The following is a 14,612-nucleotide window of genomic DNA, read 5'->3' on the forward strand; positions in this document are numbered from 1 at the left end:
AAGATGGGACTCATCCCCTTTGGTCCGGGAATGACTCTGGCTGGTCCTGGCCGTGGCATTGGCCGTCCACCACTCCTGATCATTGGTGACTGGACTAATTTCTCAGGGATCAGTGGTGACCCTGCTGGTCCTCACCGAAGCTCCATGATAACATTTCTACTGCCAGTCTATCTAGAAGACCCTTGGACTATCCCACCTCTCCTTCAGATGTCCTTGGCTCTTGACCCTGCCGGTGACCTGGTTCCTGCACTCGGCTCCTACGTCGCTTCTTGGATTTGTCACCTGGTTCTTGTGTTATTCTCCTGGTGTTGACCCCCAGTTCGTCCTTTGGATCTGCTCCTGACTGCACTTCAATCCTCTCCGGCCATCACCAGTGGCCATCCTGGGGACTAGTCACCTACCTCTGTAGTCCGCACATCTTCACAGGGGTCAGGGGTGAAGAACAGGACATTTTTCAAACTCTGCACCTGATGGTTTTTTAGAGGGTCCGCTTCTCCGGTGGGAGACGTAACATTATATTAATATAAGGCTACAGTGAGTCTCTCACCTTATGGATCTTCCCTTCTTCTGTGCCAACCAGGAAGAGATAATCGATTTGACTGTGGAAATCGAAGGACGTTCCGCTCCCTGCAAGAGGGGACAATGGTGGTAAATGTGGGGAGGAAATTCATCTTACCCTGGAGCATCAGTCCGGTCTGTCACCCAGCTTTCCCGCTCCCTCCCAGCAGTCATATCTTCCTGTCACCATCCCAGCAGGACTCATAAATAGCGAAGCAGAGCCGGGTACAATAATGACATCAATCACATGAGTAGAGACTGCGGCACGACTGCTGTGCCCACTGGAGTAACTACAGTCCCCATCCAGGTATATATGTCCCCCATTCTGGTACATGTGTCCCCCATCCTGGTATATATAATCCCCCATCCTGATATACGTGTCCCCCATCCGGGTATATGTGTCTCCCATCCTGGTATATGTGTCCCCCATCCTGGTATACGTGTCCCCCATCCTGGTATACGTGTCCCCCACCCTGGTATACGTGGTCCCCATCCTGGTATATGTGTCCCCCATCCTGGTATACGTGTCCCCCATCCTGGTATATACGTGGTCCCCATCCTGGTATATGTGTCCCCCATCCTGGTATAAGTGTCCCCCATCCTGGTATACGTGTCCCCCATCCTGGTATACGTGTCCCCCATCCTGGTATACGAGTCCTCCATCCTGGTATACGTGTCCTCCATCCTGGTATAAGTGTCCCCCATCCTGGTATACGTGTCCCCCATCCTGGTACATGTGTCCCCCACCCTGGTATATATAATCCCCCATTCTGGTATATATGTGTCCCCCATCCTGGTATATATAATCCCCCATCCTGATATACGTGTCCCCCATCCGGGTATATGTGTCCCCCATCCTGGTATACGAGTCCTCCATCCTGGTATACGTGTCCTCCATCCTGGTATAAGTGTCCCCCATCCTGGTATACGTGTCCCCCATCCTGGTACATGTGTCCCCCATCCTGGTATATATAATCCCCCGTTCTGGTATATATGTGTCCCCCATCCTGGTATATATAATCCCCCATCCTGATATACGTGTCCCCCATCCGGGTATATGTGTCCCCCATCCGGGTATATGTGTCCCCCATCCTGGTATATGTGTCCCCCATTCTGGTATATGTGTCCCCCATCCTGGTATACGTGTCCCCCATCCTGGTATATACGTGGTCCCCATCCTGGTATATATGTCCCCCATCCTGGTATACGTGTCCCCCATCCTGGTATACGTGTCCCCCATCCTGGTATACGTGTCCCCCACCCTGGTATACGTGGTCCCCATCCTGGTATATGTGTCCCCCATCCTGGTATACGTGTCCCCCACCCTGGTATACGTGGTCCCCATCCTGGTATATGTGTCCCCCATCCTGGTATACGTGTCCCCCATCCTGGTATATATAATCCCCCATTCTGGTATATATGTGTCCCCCATCCTGGTATATGTGTCCCCCATTCTGGTATGTGTCCCCCATCCTGGTATACGTGTCCCCCATCCTGGTATATACGTGGTCCCCATCCTGGTATATATGTCCCCCATCCTGGTATACGTGTCCCCCATCCTGGTATACGTGTCCCCCATCCTGGTATACGTGTCCCCCATCCTGGTATATACGTGGTCCCCATCCTGGTATATGTGTCCCCTATCCTGGTATACGTGTCCCCCATCCTGGTATACGAGTCCTCCATCCTGGTATACGAGTCCTCCATCCTGGTATATGTGTCTCCCATCCTGGTATACGTGTCCTCCATCCTGGTATACGTGTCCCCCATCCTGGTATATACACTGGGTACGGAAAGTATTCAGACCCCTTTAAATTTTTCACTCTTTGTTTCATTGCAGCCATTTGGTAAATTCAAAAAAGTTCATTTTTTCCCATTAATGTACATTCTGCACCCCATCTTGACTGAAAAAAAAACAGAAATGTAGAAATTTTTGCAAATGTATTAAAAAAGAAAACCTGAACTATCCCATGGTCATAAGTCTTCAGCCCCTTTGCTCAGTATTGAGTAGAAGCCCCTTTTGAGCTAATACAGCCATGAGTCTTCTTGGGAATGATGGAACAAGTTTTTCACCCCTGGATTTGGGGATCCTCGGCCATTCTTCCTTGCAGATCCTCTCCAGTTCCGTCAGGTTGGATGGTGAACGTTGGTGGACGCCATTTTCAGGTCTCCAGAGATGCTCTATTGGGTTTAGGTCAGGGCTCTGGCTGGACCAGTGAGGAATGGTCACAGAGTTGTTCTGAAGCCGCTCCTTAGTTATTTTAGCCATGTGCTTAGGGTCATTGTCTTGTTGGAAGGTGAACCTTCTGTCAAGTCTGAGGTCCAGAGCATTCTGGAAGAGGTTTTCATCCAGGATATCTCTGTACTTGGCCGCATTCATGTTTCCTTCAATGACAACCAGTCGTCCTGTCCCTGCAGCTGAAAAACACCCCCATAGCATGATGCTGCCTCCACCATGTTTCACTGTTGGGATTGTATTGGGCAGGTGATGAGCAGTGTCTGGTTTTCTCCACACATACCGCTTAGAATTATCACCATAAAGGTCAATCTTCATCTCATCAGACCAGAGAATCTTATTTCTCATAGTCTGGGAGTCCTTCATGTGTTTTTTAGCAAACTCTATATGTCTTGCACTGAGGAAAGGCTTCCGTCGAGCCACTCTGCCATAAAGGCCTGACTGGTGGAGGGCTGCAGTGATAGTTGACTTTGTGGAACTTTCTCCCATCTCCCTACTGCATCTCTGGAGCTCAGCCACAGTGATCTTGGGGTTCTTCTTTACCTCTCTCACCAAGGCTCTTCTCCCAGACTTGCTCAGTTTGGATGGAGGGCCAGGTCTAGGAAGACTTCTGGTGGTCCCAAACTTCTTCCATGTAAGGATTATGGAGGCCACTGTGCTCTTAGGAACCTTGAGTACTGCAGATTCTTTTGTAACCTTGGCCAGATCTGTGCCTTGCCACAATTCTGTCTCTGAGCTCCTTGGCCAGTTCCTTTGAACTCATGATTCTCATTTGGTCTGACATGCACTGTGAGCGGTGAGGTCTTATATAGACAGTGCTTTGCACAAAAAGGAAAAAAAAAAGGCATGAACCGCACCTCCAGAAATAATAAGTTGATCTAAAGCCGCTAGGCAAAAATTTATATAACTGAATATGAGGTTTTCAGTTTAACATTCTGATCAGACTGTATGAAGCCCACTGCCACGTCACGGCACACCTCGTAGTGGGTCCTAACGCCCTAACGGAGTGGAGCCGTGCGGCGACCACCGCCACAGCGGCGATGCACCACTACGAGGTGTGCCGTGACGTGGCAGTGGGCTTTATACAGTCTGATCAGAATGTTAAACTGAAAACCTCATATTCAGTTATATACATTTTTGCCTAGCGGCTTTAGATCAACTTATGATTTCTGGAGGTGCGGTTCATGCCTTTTTTTTTCTTTTTGTGCAAAGCATCTTATATAGACAGGTGTGCGCCTTTCCAAATCAAGTCCTATCAGTATAAAAACACACAGCTGGACTCCAATGAAGGAGTAGAACAATGTCAGGGAGGATCACAAGGAAATGGACAGCGTGTGACTTAAATATGAGTGTCTGAGCAAAGGGTCTGAATACTTATGACCATGGGATATTTCAGTTTTTCTTTATTAATAAATTTGCAAAAAATTCTACATTTCTGTTTTTTTTTCAGTCAAGATGGGGTGCAGAGTGTACATTAATGAGGAAAATGAACTTTTTTGAATTTATCAATGAAACAAAGAGTGAAAAATTTAAAGGGGTCTGAATACTTTCCGTACCCACTGTATAATTGGTGTCGGCTGTACCATCCACATACCCAGTGCTGGTCACAGTCGATACACAGGTCAGGGTGGAAGCAGAGGGCTCGGGTGCTCGTACCTTGTGTCTGCAGCTGGAGCCCCTCCATAGCGTCCTGTGCAGATCTTTCCACTGACAACCTGATGACGTCCGTGTGAACCAGCTCATTCTGAAACAGAAGACATGACGGGTATCACAACACATGGCAGCAGCTGGCAAATAATCTCATGTCAGAGAGAACGAGCTAAACCAGAAAAGAAGAAGTCCGCCAAATATAATAGTCCCCACCTCATACGTTATATTACTGATCCTGACTTACATCCTGTATTATACTGCAGAGCTGCACTCTCTATTCTGCTGGTGCAGTCACTGTGTACATACATTACATTACTGATCCTGAGTTATATCCTGTATTATACTCCAGAGCTGCACTCACTATTCTGCTGGTGCAGTCACTGTGTACATACATTACATTACTGATCCTGAGTTACCTCCTGTATTATACTCCAGAGCTGCACTCTCTATTCTGCTGGTGCAGTCACTGTGTACATACATTACATTACTGATCCTGAGTTACATCCTGTATTATACCCCAGAGCTGCACTCTCTATTCTGCTGGTGCAGTCACTGTGTACATACATTACATTACTGATCCTGAGTTACATCCTGTATTATACCCCAGAGCTGCACTCTCTATTCTGCTGGTGCAGTCACTGTGTACATACATTACATTACTGATCCTGAGTTACATCCTGTATCATACTCCAGAGCTGCACTCACTATTCTGCTGGTGCAGTCACTGTGTACATACATTACATTACTGATCCTGAGTTACATCCTGTATTATACCCCAGAGCTGCACTCACTATTCTGCTGGTGCAGTCACTGTGTACATACATTACATTACTGATCCTGAGTTACATCCTGTATTATACCCCAGAGCTGCACTCACTATTCTGCTGGTGCAGTCACTGTGTACATACATTACTGATCCTGAGTTACATCCTGTATTATACTGCAGAGCTGTACTCACTATTCTGCTGGTGCAGTCACTGTGTACATACATTACATTACTGATCCTGAGTTACATCCTGTATTATACCCCAGAGCTGCACTCACTATTCTGCTGGTGCAGTCACTGTGTACATACATTACATTACTGATCCTGAGTTACATCCTGTATTATACCCCAGAGCTGCACTCACTATTCTGCTGGAGCAGTCACTGTGTACATACATTACATTACTGATCCTGAGTTACCTCCTGTATTATACTCCAGAGCTGCACTCACTATTCTGCTGGTGCAGTCACTGTGTACATACATTACTGATCCTGAGTTACATCCTGTATTATACTCCAGAGCTGCACTCACTATTCTGCTGGTGCAGTCACTGTGTAGATACATTGCATTACTGATCCTGAGTTACATCCTGTATTATACCCCAGAGCTGCACTCACTATTCTGCTGGTGCAGTCACTGTGTACATACATTACATTACTGATCCTGAGTTACATCCTGTATTATACCCCAGAGCTGCACTCACTATTCTGCTGGTGCAGTCACTGTGTACATACATTACTGATCCTGAGTTACCTCCTGTATTATACTCCAGAGCTGCACTCACTATTCTGCTGGTGCAGTCACTGTGTACATACATTACATTACTGATCCTGAGTTACCTCCTGTATTATACTCCAGAGCTGCACTCACTATTCTGCTGGTGCAGTCACTGTGTACATACATTACATTACTGATCCTGAGTTACATCCTGTATTATACCCCGGAGCTGCACTCACTATTCTGCTGGTGCAGTCACTGTGTACATACATTACATTACTGATCCTGAGTTACATCCTGTAATATACTCCAGAGCTGCACTCACTATTCTGCTGGTGCAGTCACTGTGTACATACATTATATTACTGATCCTGAGTTACCTCCTGTATTATACTCCAGAGCTGCACTCACTATTCTGCTGGTGCAGTCACTGTGTACATACATTACATTACTGATCCTGAGTTACATCCTGTATTATACCCCAGAGCTGCACTCACTATTCTACTGGTGCAGTCACTGTGTACATACATTATATTACTGATCCTGAGTTACATCCTGTATTATACTCCAGAGCTGCACTCACTATTCTGCTGGTGCAGTCACTGTATACATACATTACATTACTGATTCTGAGTTACATCCAGTATTATACTCCAGAGCTGCACTCACTATTCTGCTGGTGCAGTCACTGTGGACCACTCACCTTAATCAGAGTCCAGGACACGACGCGGCCGTCTGAAGACACAGAGAAGAAGTTCAGGTTCTTGTCCAGGTCGTCTTTCTGCCATTTCACCTGGAAGAGAGGAGGAGAAGCCCCGAGGTGAGATGCTCTCTGTGCTCCGTCGCCTTCTTTGTAGTCTCTGGATTATTTTTATGTGTATAAGGCATACGCCGCACTCGCTTCCACTCCAGACACCCCCTATTATTGTACTGATGCTGAACTATGCTCTAGTCACATCTAGAGCTGCACTCACTATTCTGCCGCTTGTCACACAGTTGTGGTATCACTGTGATATTAGTCCGCTTCTGTCATAGTGCATGGTGTAGTCCAAGTACTACAACTCCCACCATCCACTGCCTCAGCACAGACCAGCAGGGGGCAGTAGAGGGATGCCAGGTCCTGCAGCCTAAAAGGAAACCATCAGCATGGCAGCTCTGGATGTGATTAGAGAAGTTATGTAAAGTAAAGGGTTAATACTACATTACTCGGTGCGGCCACCTCCTCTCCCCGACTTTGGCTGGTTACTTCTAATGCACCCTTGTCACTGGCATGGTGAGGGCGGATGCGAGCCTGCCAGTGAGAGTCTGCCAGTCTCATGGGGAGCACCGTCCCTTTAAGGCGTCCTCACAATTTCCTTGTACAATCCTCTCCTCATCCTTATTAATTAAAGTTGGGATTTTTTTATCTGTACGGTTAATATTTACTCCTTTAGAAGCTTCTGCAGGAAGTGAGAAAATCAATACGAGGATCCATCTCCCTACAGAGCAGCGCAATTAATGCACTAAGCAGCGGAGACGCAGCAGAATGTCAATGAGGAGCTCGCCAACCGGGGTCTGTGCCGGCCGTACAATGAGGAGCTCGCCAACCGGGGTCTGTGCCGGCCGTACAATGAGGAGCTCGCCAACCGGGGTCTGTGCCGGCCGTACAATGAGGAGCTCGCCAACCGGGGTCTGTGCCGGCCGTACAATGAGGAGCTCGCCAACCGGGGTCTGTGCCGGCCGTACAATGAGGAGCTCGCCAACCGGGGTCTGTGCAGGCCGTACAATAAGGAGCTCGCCAACCGGGGTCTGTGCCGCCCGTACAATAAGGAGCTCGCCAACCGGGGTCTGTACCGGCTGTACAATAAGGAGCTCGCCAACCGGGGTCTGTGCCGGCTGTACAATGAGGAGCTCGCCAACCGGGGTCTGTGCCGGCCGTACAATGAGGAGCTCGCCAACCGGGGTCTGTGCCGGCCGTACAATGAGGAGCTCGCCAACCGGGGTCTGTGCCGGCCGTACAATGAGGAGCTCGCCAACCGGGGTCTGTACCGGCTGTACAATAAGGAGCTCGCCAACCGGGGTCTGTGCCGGCCGTACAATGAGGAGCTCGCCAACCGGGGTCTGTGCCGGCCATACACTGAGGAGCTCGCCAACCAGGGTCAGTGCCGGCCGTACACTGAGGAGCTCGCCAACCGGGGTCTGTGCCGGCCGTACAATGAGGAGCTCGCCAACCGGGGTCTGTGCCGGCAGTACAATGAGGAGCTCGCCAACCGGGGTCTGTGCCGGCCGTACAATGAGGAGCTCGCCAACCGGGGTCTGTGCCGGCCGTACAATGAGGAGCTCGCCAACCGGGGTCTGTGCCGGCCGTACAATGAGGAGCTCGCCAACCGGGGTCTGTGCCGGCCATACAATGAGGAGCTCGCCAACCGGGGTCTGTGCCGGCCGTACAACGAGAAGCTCGCCAACCGGGGTCTGTGCCGGCCGTACAATAAGGAGCTCGCCAACCGGGGTCTGTGCCGGCTGTACAATAAGGAGCTCGCCAACCGGGGTCTGTGCCGGCCGTACAATGAGGAGCTCGCCAACCGGGGTCTGTGCCGGCCGTACAATGAGGAGCTCGCCAACCGGGGTCTGTGCCGGCCGTACAATGAGGAGCTCGCCAACCGGGGTCTGTGCCGGCCGTACAATGAGGAGCTCGCCATCCGGGGTCTGTGCCGGCCGTACAATGAGGAGCTCGCCAACCGGGGTCTGTGCCGGCCGTACAATGAGGAGCTCGCCAACCGGGGTCTGTGCCGGCCGTACAATGATGAGCTCGCCAACCGGGGTCTGTGCCGGCCGTACAATGAGGAGCTCGCCAACCGGGGTCTGTGCCGGCTGTACAATAAGGAGCTCGCCAACCGGGGTCTGTGCCGGCCATACAATGATGAGCTCGCCAACCGGGGTCTGTGCCGGCCGTACAATGAGGAGCTCGCCAACCGGGGTCTGTGCCGGCCGTACAATGAGGAGCTCGCCAACCGGGGTCTGTGCCGGCTGTACAATAAGGAGCTCGCCAACCGGGGTCTGTGCCGGCCGTACAATGAGGAGCTCGCCAACCGGGGTCTGTACCGGCTGTACAATAAGGAGCTCGCCAACCGGGGTCTGTGCCGGCCGTACAATGAGGAGCTCGCCAACCGGGGTCTGTGCCGGCCGTACAATGAGGAGCTCGCCAACCGGGGTCTGTGCCGGCCGTACACTGAGGAGCTCGCCAACCAGGGTCTGTGCCGGCCGTACAATAAGGAGCTCGCCAACCGGGGTCTGTGCCGGCCGTGCAATAAGGAGCTCGCCAACCGGGGTCTGTGCCGGCCGTACAATGAGGAGCTCGCCAACCAGGGTCTGTGCCGGCTGTACAATAAGGAGCTCACCAACCGGGGTCTGTGCCGGCTGTACAATGAGGAGCTCGCCAACCGGGGTCTGTGCCGGCCGTACAATGAGGAGCTCGCCAACCGGGGTCTGTGCCGGCCGTACAATGAGGAGCTCGCCAACCGGGGTCTGTGCCGGCCGTACAATGAGGAGCTCGCCAACCGGGGTCTGTGCCGGCCGTACAATGAGGAGCTCGCCAACCGGGGTCTGTGCCGGCCGTACAATGAGGAGCTCGCCAACCGGGGTCTGTGCCGGCCGTACAATGAGGAGCTCGCCAACCGGGGTCTGTGCCGGCCGTACACTGAGGAGCTCGCCAACCAGGGTCTGTGCCGGCCGTACAATGAGGAGCTCGCCAACCGGGGTCTGTGCCGGCCGTACAATGAGGAGCTCGCCAACCGGGGTCTGTGCCGGCCGTACACTGAGGAGCTCGCCAACCAGGGTCTGTGCCGGCCGTACAATGAGGAGCTCGCCAACCGGGGTCTGTGCCGGCCGTACAATGAGGAGCTCGCCAACCGGGGTCTGTGCCGGCCGTACAATGAGGAGCTCGCCAACCGGGGTCTGTGCCGGCCGTACAATGAGGAGCTCGCCAACCGGGGTCTGTGCCGGCCGTACAATGAGGAGCTCGCCAACCGGGGTCTGTGCCGGCCGTACAATAAGGAGCTCGCCAACCGGGGTCTGTGCCGGCTGTACAATAAGGAGCTCGCCAACAGGGGTCTGTGCCGGCCGTACAATAAGGAGCTCGCCAACCGGGGTCTGTGCCGGCCATACAATGATGAGCTCGCCAACCAGGGTCTGTGCCGGCCGTACAATGAGGAGCTCGCCAACCAGGGTCTGTGCCGGCCGTACAATGAGGAGCTCGCCAACCAAGGTCTGTGTCGGCCGTACACTGAGGAGCTCGCCAACTGGGGTCTGCGCCGGCCGAACAATGAGGAGCTCGCCAACCAAGGTCTGTGCCGGCACAGGAGATGCCCCGCAATCTGTGGTGACCTGAAGAGGGCGCTGTACACAGGAGATGCCCCGCAATCTGTGGTGACCTGAAGAGGGCGCTGTACACAGGAGATGCCCCGCAATCTGTGGTGACACAAGATGGACCTATGGTTATGGAGTATGCAGGTGGTAATATGGAGGAAACAGAGGGAGCTATGGAGGAGCAGCACGGTGGCTCAGTGGTTAGCACTATATGGTGGCTTAGTGGTTAACACTGCGTGGTGGCTCAGTGGTTAGCATGGTATGGCGACTCAGTGGTTAGCACTGTATGTTGGCTCACTGTTTAGCACATCTGCTTTGCAGCGTTCGGATCCTGAGTTGAAATCCCATCAAGGACAACACCTGCATGGAGTTTTTATATTCTCTGTAGGTTTGTGTGAGTTTTTTCCGGGTGCTCCAGCTTCCTGTCACACTCAAAAGATATATATATATATATATATATATATATATATATATATATATATATATATATATATATATATATATAGGTGGCAATATGGAGGATACAGGGAGCAATACAGAGGATACGGGGACGCTAAGGAGGATGTAGGGGGAGATACAGGGGAGCAATATGTAGGATAAGGGGGATCATACAGAATACGTGGGGCGACACAGAGGATACAGGGGGTGATATGGAATATGGAGGATACAGGGGGAGATATGGAGGATACAAGGGGAGACATAGAGGATACAGGGGGCGATACGGAGGATACAGGGGGTGATATGGAATATGGAGGATACAGGGGGAGATATGGAGGATACAGGGGGAGACAGAGGATACAGGGGGCGATACGGAGGATACAGGGGGAGATATGGAGGATACAGGGGGAGACAGAGGATACAGGGGGCGATACGGAGGATACAGGGGGAGATACGGAGGATACAGGGGGCGATATGGAGGATACAAGGGGAGACATAGAGGATACAGGGGGCGATACGGAGGATACAGGGGGTGATATGGAATATGGAGGATACAGGGGGAGATACGGAGGATACAGGGGGAGACAGAGGATACAGGGGGCGATACGGAGGATACAGGGGGCGATACGGAGGATACAGGGGGCGATACGGAGGATACAGGGGGCGATACGGAGGATACAGGGGGTGATATGGAATATGGAGGATACAGGGGGAGATACGGAGGATACAGGGGGAGACAGAGGATACAGGGGGCGATACGGAGGATACAGGGGGCGATACGGAGGATACAGGGGGCGATACGGAGGATACAGGGGGCGATACGGAGGATACAGGGGGCGATACGGAGGATACAGGGGGCGATACGGAGGATACAGGGGGTGATATGGAATATGGAGGATACAGGGGGAGATATGGAGGATACAGGGGGAGACAGAGGATACAGGGGGCGATACGGAGGATACAGGGGGCGATACGGAGGATACAGGGGGCGATACGGAGGATACAGGGGGCGATACGGAGGATACAGGGGGAGATACGGAGGATACAGGGGGAGATACGGAGGATACAGGGGGAGATACGGAGGATACAGGGGGTGATATGGAGGATACAGGGGGTGATACGGAGGATACAGGAGCTGATATGGAGGACACAGTGGGTGATACGGAGGATACAGGGTGGGGAGTGGGTGAGGGTCTTCTCCAAATCACACATCAGTAATTCTTCCGCTGAGGAGATGTGTGACCATAATATTAATATCACACATGTGAGCAGCCGCCGCCGTCTGGATGATGTCAGCGCAGGCAGTGTGTACAGACAGCGTTATCTGTGCCGCCATAAACCGCCAGAACATTAACTGAAATTACCAATCAGCGGCTGCACCGTGCACAGTAATCAGCGCGGCCGCCACACAGGAGATAACCGCAGTGCAGAAGTCTTCACACCCCACATACATAACCCGGCTGGGGGTCCCTGACCTCAGAGAAGGTATAACACTGAGGAGGGTAACTCTCAGCATGTATCACCACATCAGCCCAGGGGGGCACTTACTTTTGGCTTCTGTGTCTCCAGGTCACTAATAAAGCTCAGTAATCTCCAGTCCTGCGATTCTCTATTTCTACATTTTTTAACATCCAGAAACCATTCAGCATGAGCAATGTGCAATAACCCGGCACATCTGGAGGGGGGACACGTCCTCACCGGAGCCGGGGACATTATCCAGACCCGAAACTAGAGCATGAGATAATCAGATCCAGAAGACCCTGCAGCGAACACGGGGATAGGATCATCTCTGAGCGCCACCCGGTGGCCACCAACGGGACTGCAGCCATGGAGAGGATAGCCCAAAAGAACGCGCTACTCCCCGAATCAGGGCTGGCGGCATCCCAAAATGTATGAGGGAATATGCTCCACCTGCGTCTCACCTGGTCCATTACGGTGATGCCTCACGGTGGTCCCAGGGGCCGGATTAGGGCCGACGGGTAATAAACGGCTAAAGTCATTCCCTGGGTCTCTTGGGGTCGATAGTAAGAAAGAGGAAAAGAACAACCAGGATTCTGGGGTTTCTGACATCTTAGGGTACGTGTCCACGATCAGGAATAGTAGCGCTCTGGATGCAGAGTATTTTAACCCTCTGTGCATCTATATAATGCTGTGCAAACTGACCTGGGGTGCAAGGTTTCCAGTGCAAATGTATAAGGCAGCAAAAATATGTCCAAAGCGCTACTATTCCTGATCGTGGGCACGAACCCTTAAGCGCTACTATTCCTGATCGTGGGCACGAACCCTTACATCCATGTAGAACTGGGCGGTGTCGACATTCAGATTCATTTCTAGTATACCTACTTTGATACAGGAAAGATATATATCTTGGTACCGTGTTAATCAGTGGATAGAAAAATATTTAGAATTGAGAGTCCTCAGTGGTTGATACCTTTTAATGGCTAACTGAAAAGATGGTAACAAATTGCAGCTTTCGAGACTACTCAGATCTCTTCATCAGGCATAACCTAAAAGAAATTCTGAAGAATCACATTTATGCACAACATAGCACAGAAAAAATCGTCATAGCTAAGACAGGTGACATAAAGCAGAATTATCATGAGGGATAAACAGTTATGTCCATAAATATTGGGCCAGTGCTTAGATAAGGAATGTTTTATTGTCCTCTGATTGGGGTTTGGTTCTGTTGTGATGACCCCTCATAGTCTGAGGGGCAAGTTCCTTAGTTGATGTAAAAAAGACATAAATCCATGTGACACATTCATTCCTGCACTGAGAGTGTCAAAGGTCATCATCAGTTTATATTCCCATACTCTTCTGTCTCTGAGATTTGAAGCTACCTTTTAATACAAGTAATTTCATGTCCATAATGCTATGATTGGGGAGACAGAAATGTATTGCCACAGGTAGATGCTTTCTTTTTTCGCTTATTGTGTGGCGATGAGAATTTATTCTTGTCCTCAGTTTCTGCCCTCTCTCCCCCCACATACAGACCCCCAGTTGGACATTTAGTATATATTCAAACCTCAGAAAGACCTTTTTGAATCAGGGCTACCATCCAAGAATAAATGAAAACCAGATTACAAGAGCCACTAGAATATCAAGGAATCACCTGCTACATTACAAAGCTAAAGAAGAAAACAACCGGGTACCTCTAGTAGTTACTTACAATCCAAATCTGGAGGTGCTAAGGGGAGCTGCACGGAAATTACAACCTTTACTACAAAAAGATGCCCGACTACAATCCATTTTTCCAGACCCCCCACTACTGTGTTTTAGGCAGCCCCCAAATCTAAGAAGCATCATTGTCAGAAGCTCCTTGTCCTCTCCAACAGCTGCAGGAACCTTTCCTTGCAACCCGAAAAAATGTAAATCCTGTCCATTCATAATAACCACGGACAAGATAAAGATCCCCAATTCACACCAGGACTACAAGATCCCAGGTACTTTCAGCTGCGTCACTTCTAATGTGATGTACCTAATTATTTGTACTAAATGTCCAACTGGGGGTCTGTATGTGGGGGAGACAGGGCAGAAACTGAGAACAAAGATGAACTCTCATTGCTACACAATAAGAGAAAAAAGAATGGATCTACCTGTGGCAATACATTTCTGTCTCCCAAATCATAGCATTATGGACATGAAATTACTTGTATTAAAAGGTAACTTCAAATCACAGAGAGACAGAAGCGTCTGAGAATATAAACTGATGACGACCTTTGACACTCTCAGTGCAGGAATGAATGTGTCGCATGGATTTATGTCTTTTTAAATCAACTAAGGAATTTGCTCCTCAGACTCTGAGGGGTCATCACAACAGAACCAAACCCCATTCAGAGGACAATAAAACATTCCTTATCTACGAACTGGTCCAATATTTATGGACATAGCTGTCACTCATGG

At 50.6% G+C, this 14,612-nt stretch overlaps 1 protein-coding gene across 3 annotated transcripts in view; it reads right to left on the reverse strand.

Annotated features, from left to right (window-relative positions):
• DNAI1 (dynein axonemal intermediate chain 1) overlaps positions 1 to 14,612 on the reverse strand; it is a 131,586-nt gene that overhangs the window by 85,736 nt on the left and 31,238 nt on the right. For all 3 annotated transcript variants that reach the window (XM_077281325.1, XM_077281326.1, XM_077281327.1), the window contains exons 15-17: positions 6,631 to 6,720; positions 4,451 to 4,538; positions 548 to 627 (exon numbers count right to left, since the gene is read on the reverse strand). In XM_077281325.1, the coding sequence (XP_077137440.1) occupies positions 548 to 627; positions 4,451 to 4,538; positions 6,631 to 6,720 (258 nt within the window). The remainder of the gene's footprint in view (positions 1 to 547; positions 628 to 4,450; positions 4,539 to 6,630; positions 6,721 to 14,612) is intronic.

Source organism: Ranitomeya variabilis, chromosome 1 (genome assembly GCF_051348905.1).
Source record: "Ranitomeya variabilis isolate aRanVar5 chromosome 1, aRanVar5.hap1, whole genome shotgun sequence".
NCBI lineage: Eukaryota > Metazoa > Chordata > Amphibia > Anura > Dendrobatidae > Ranitomeya > Ranitomeya variabilis.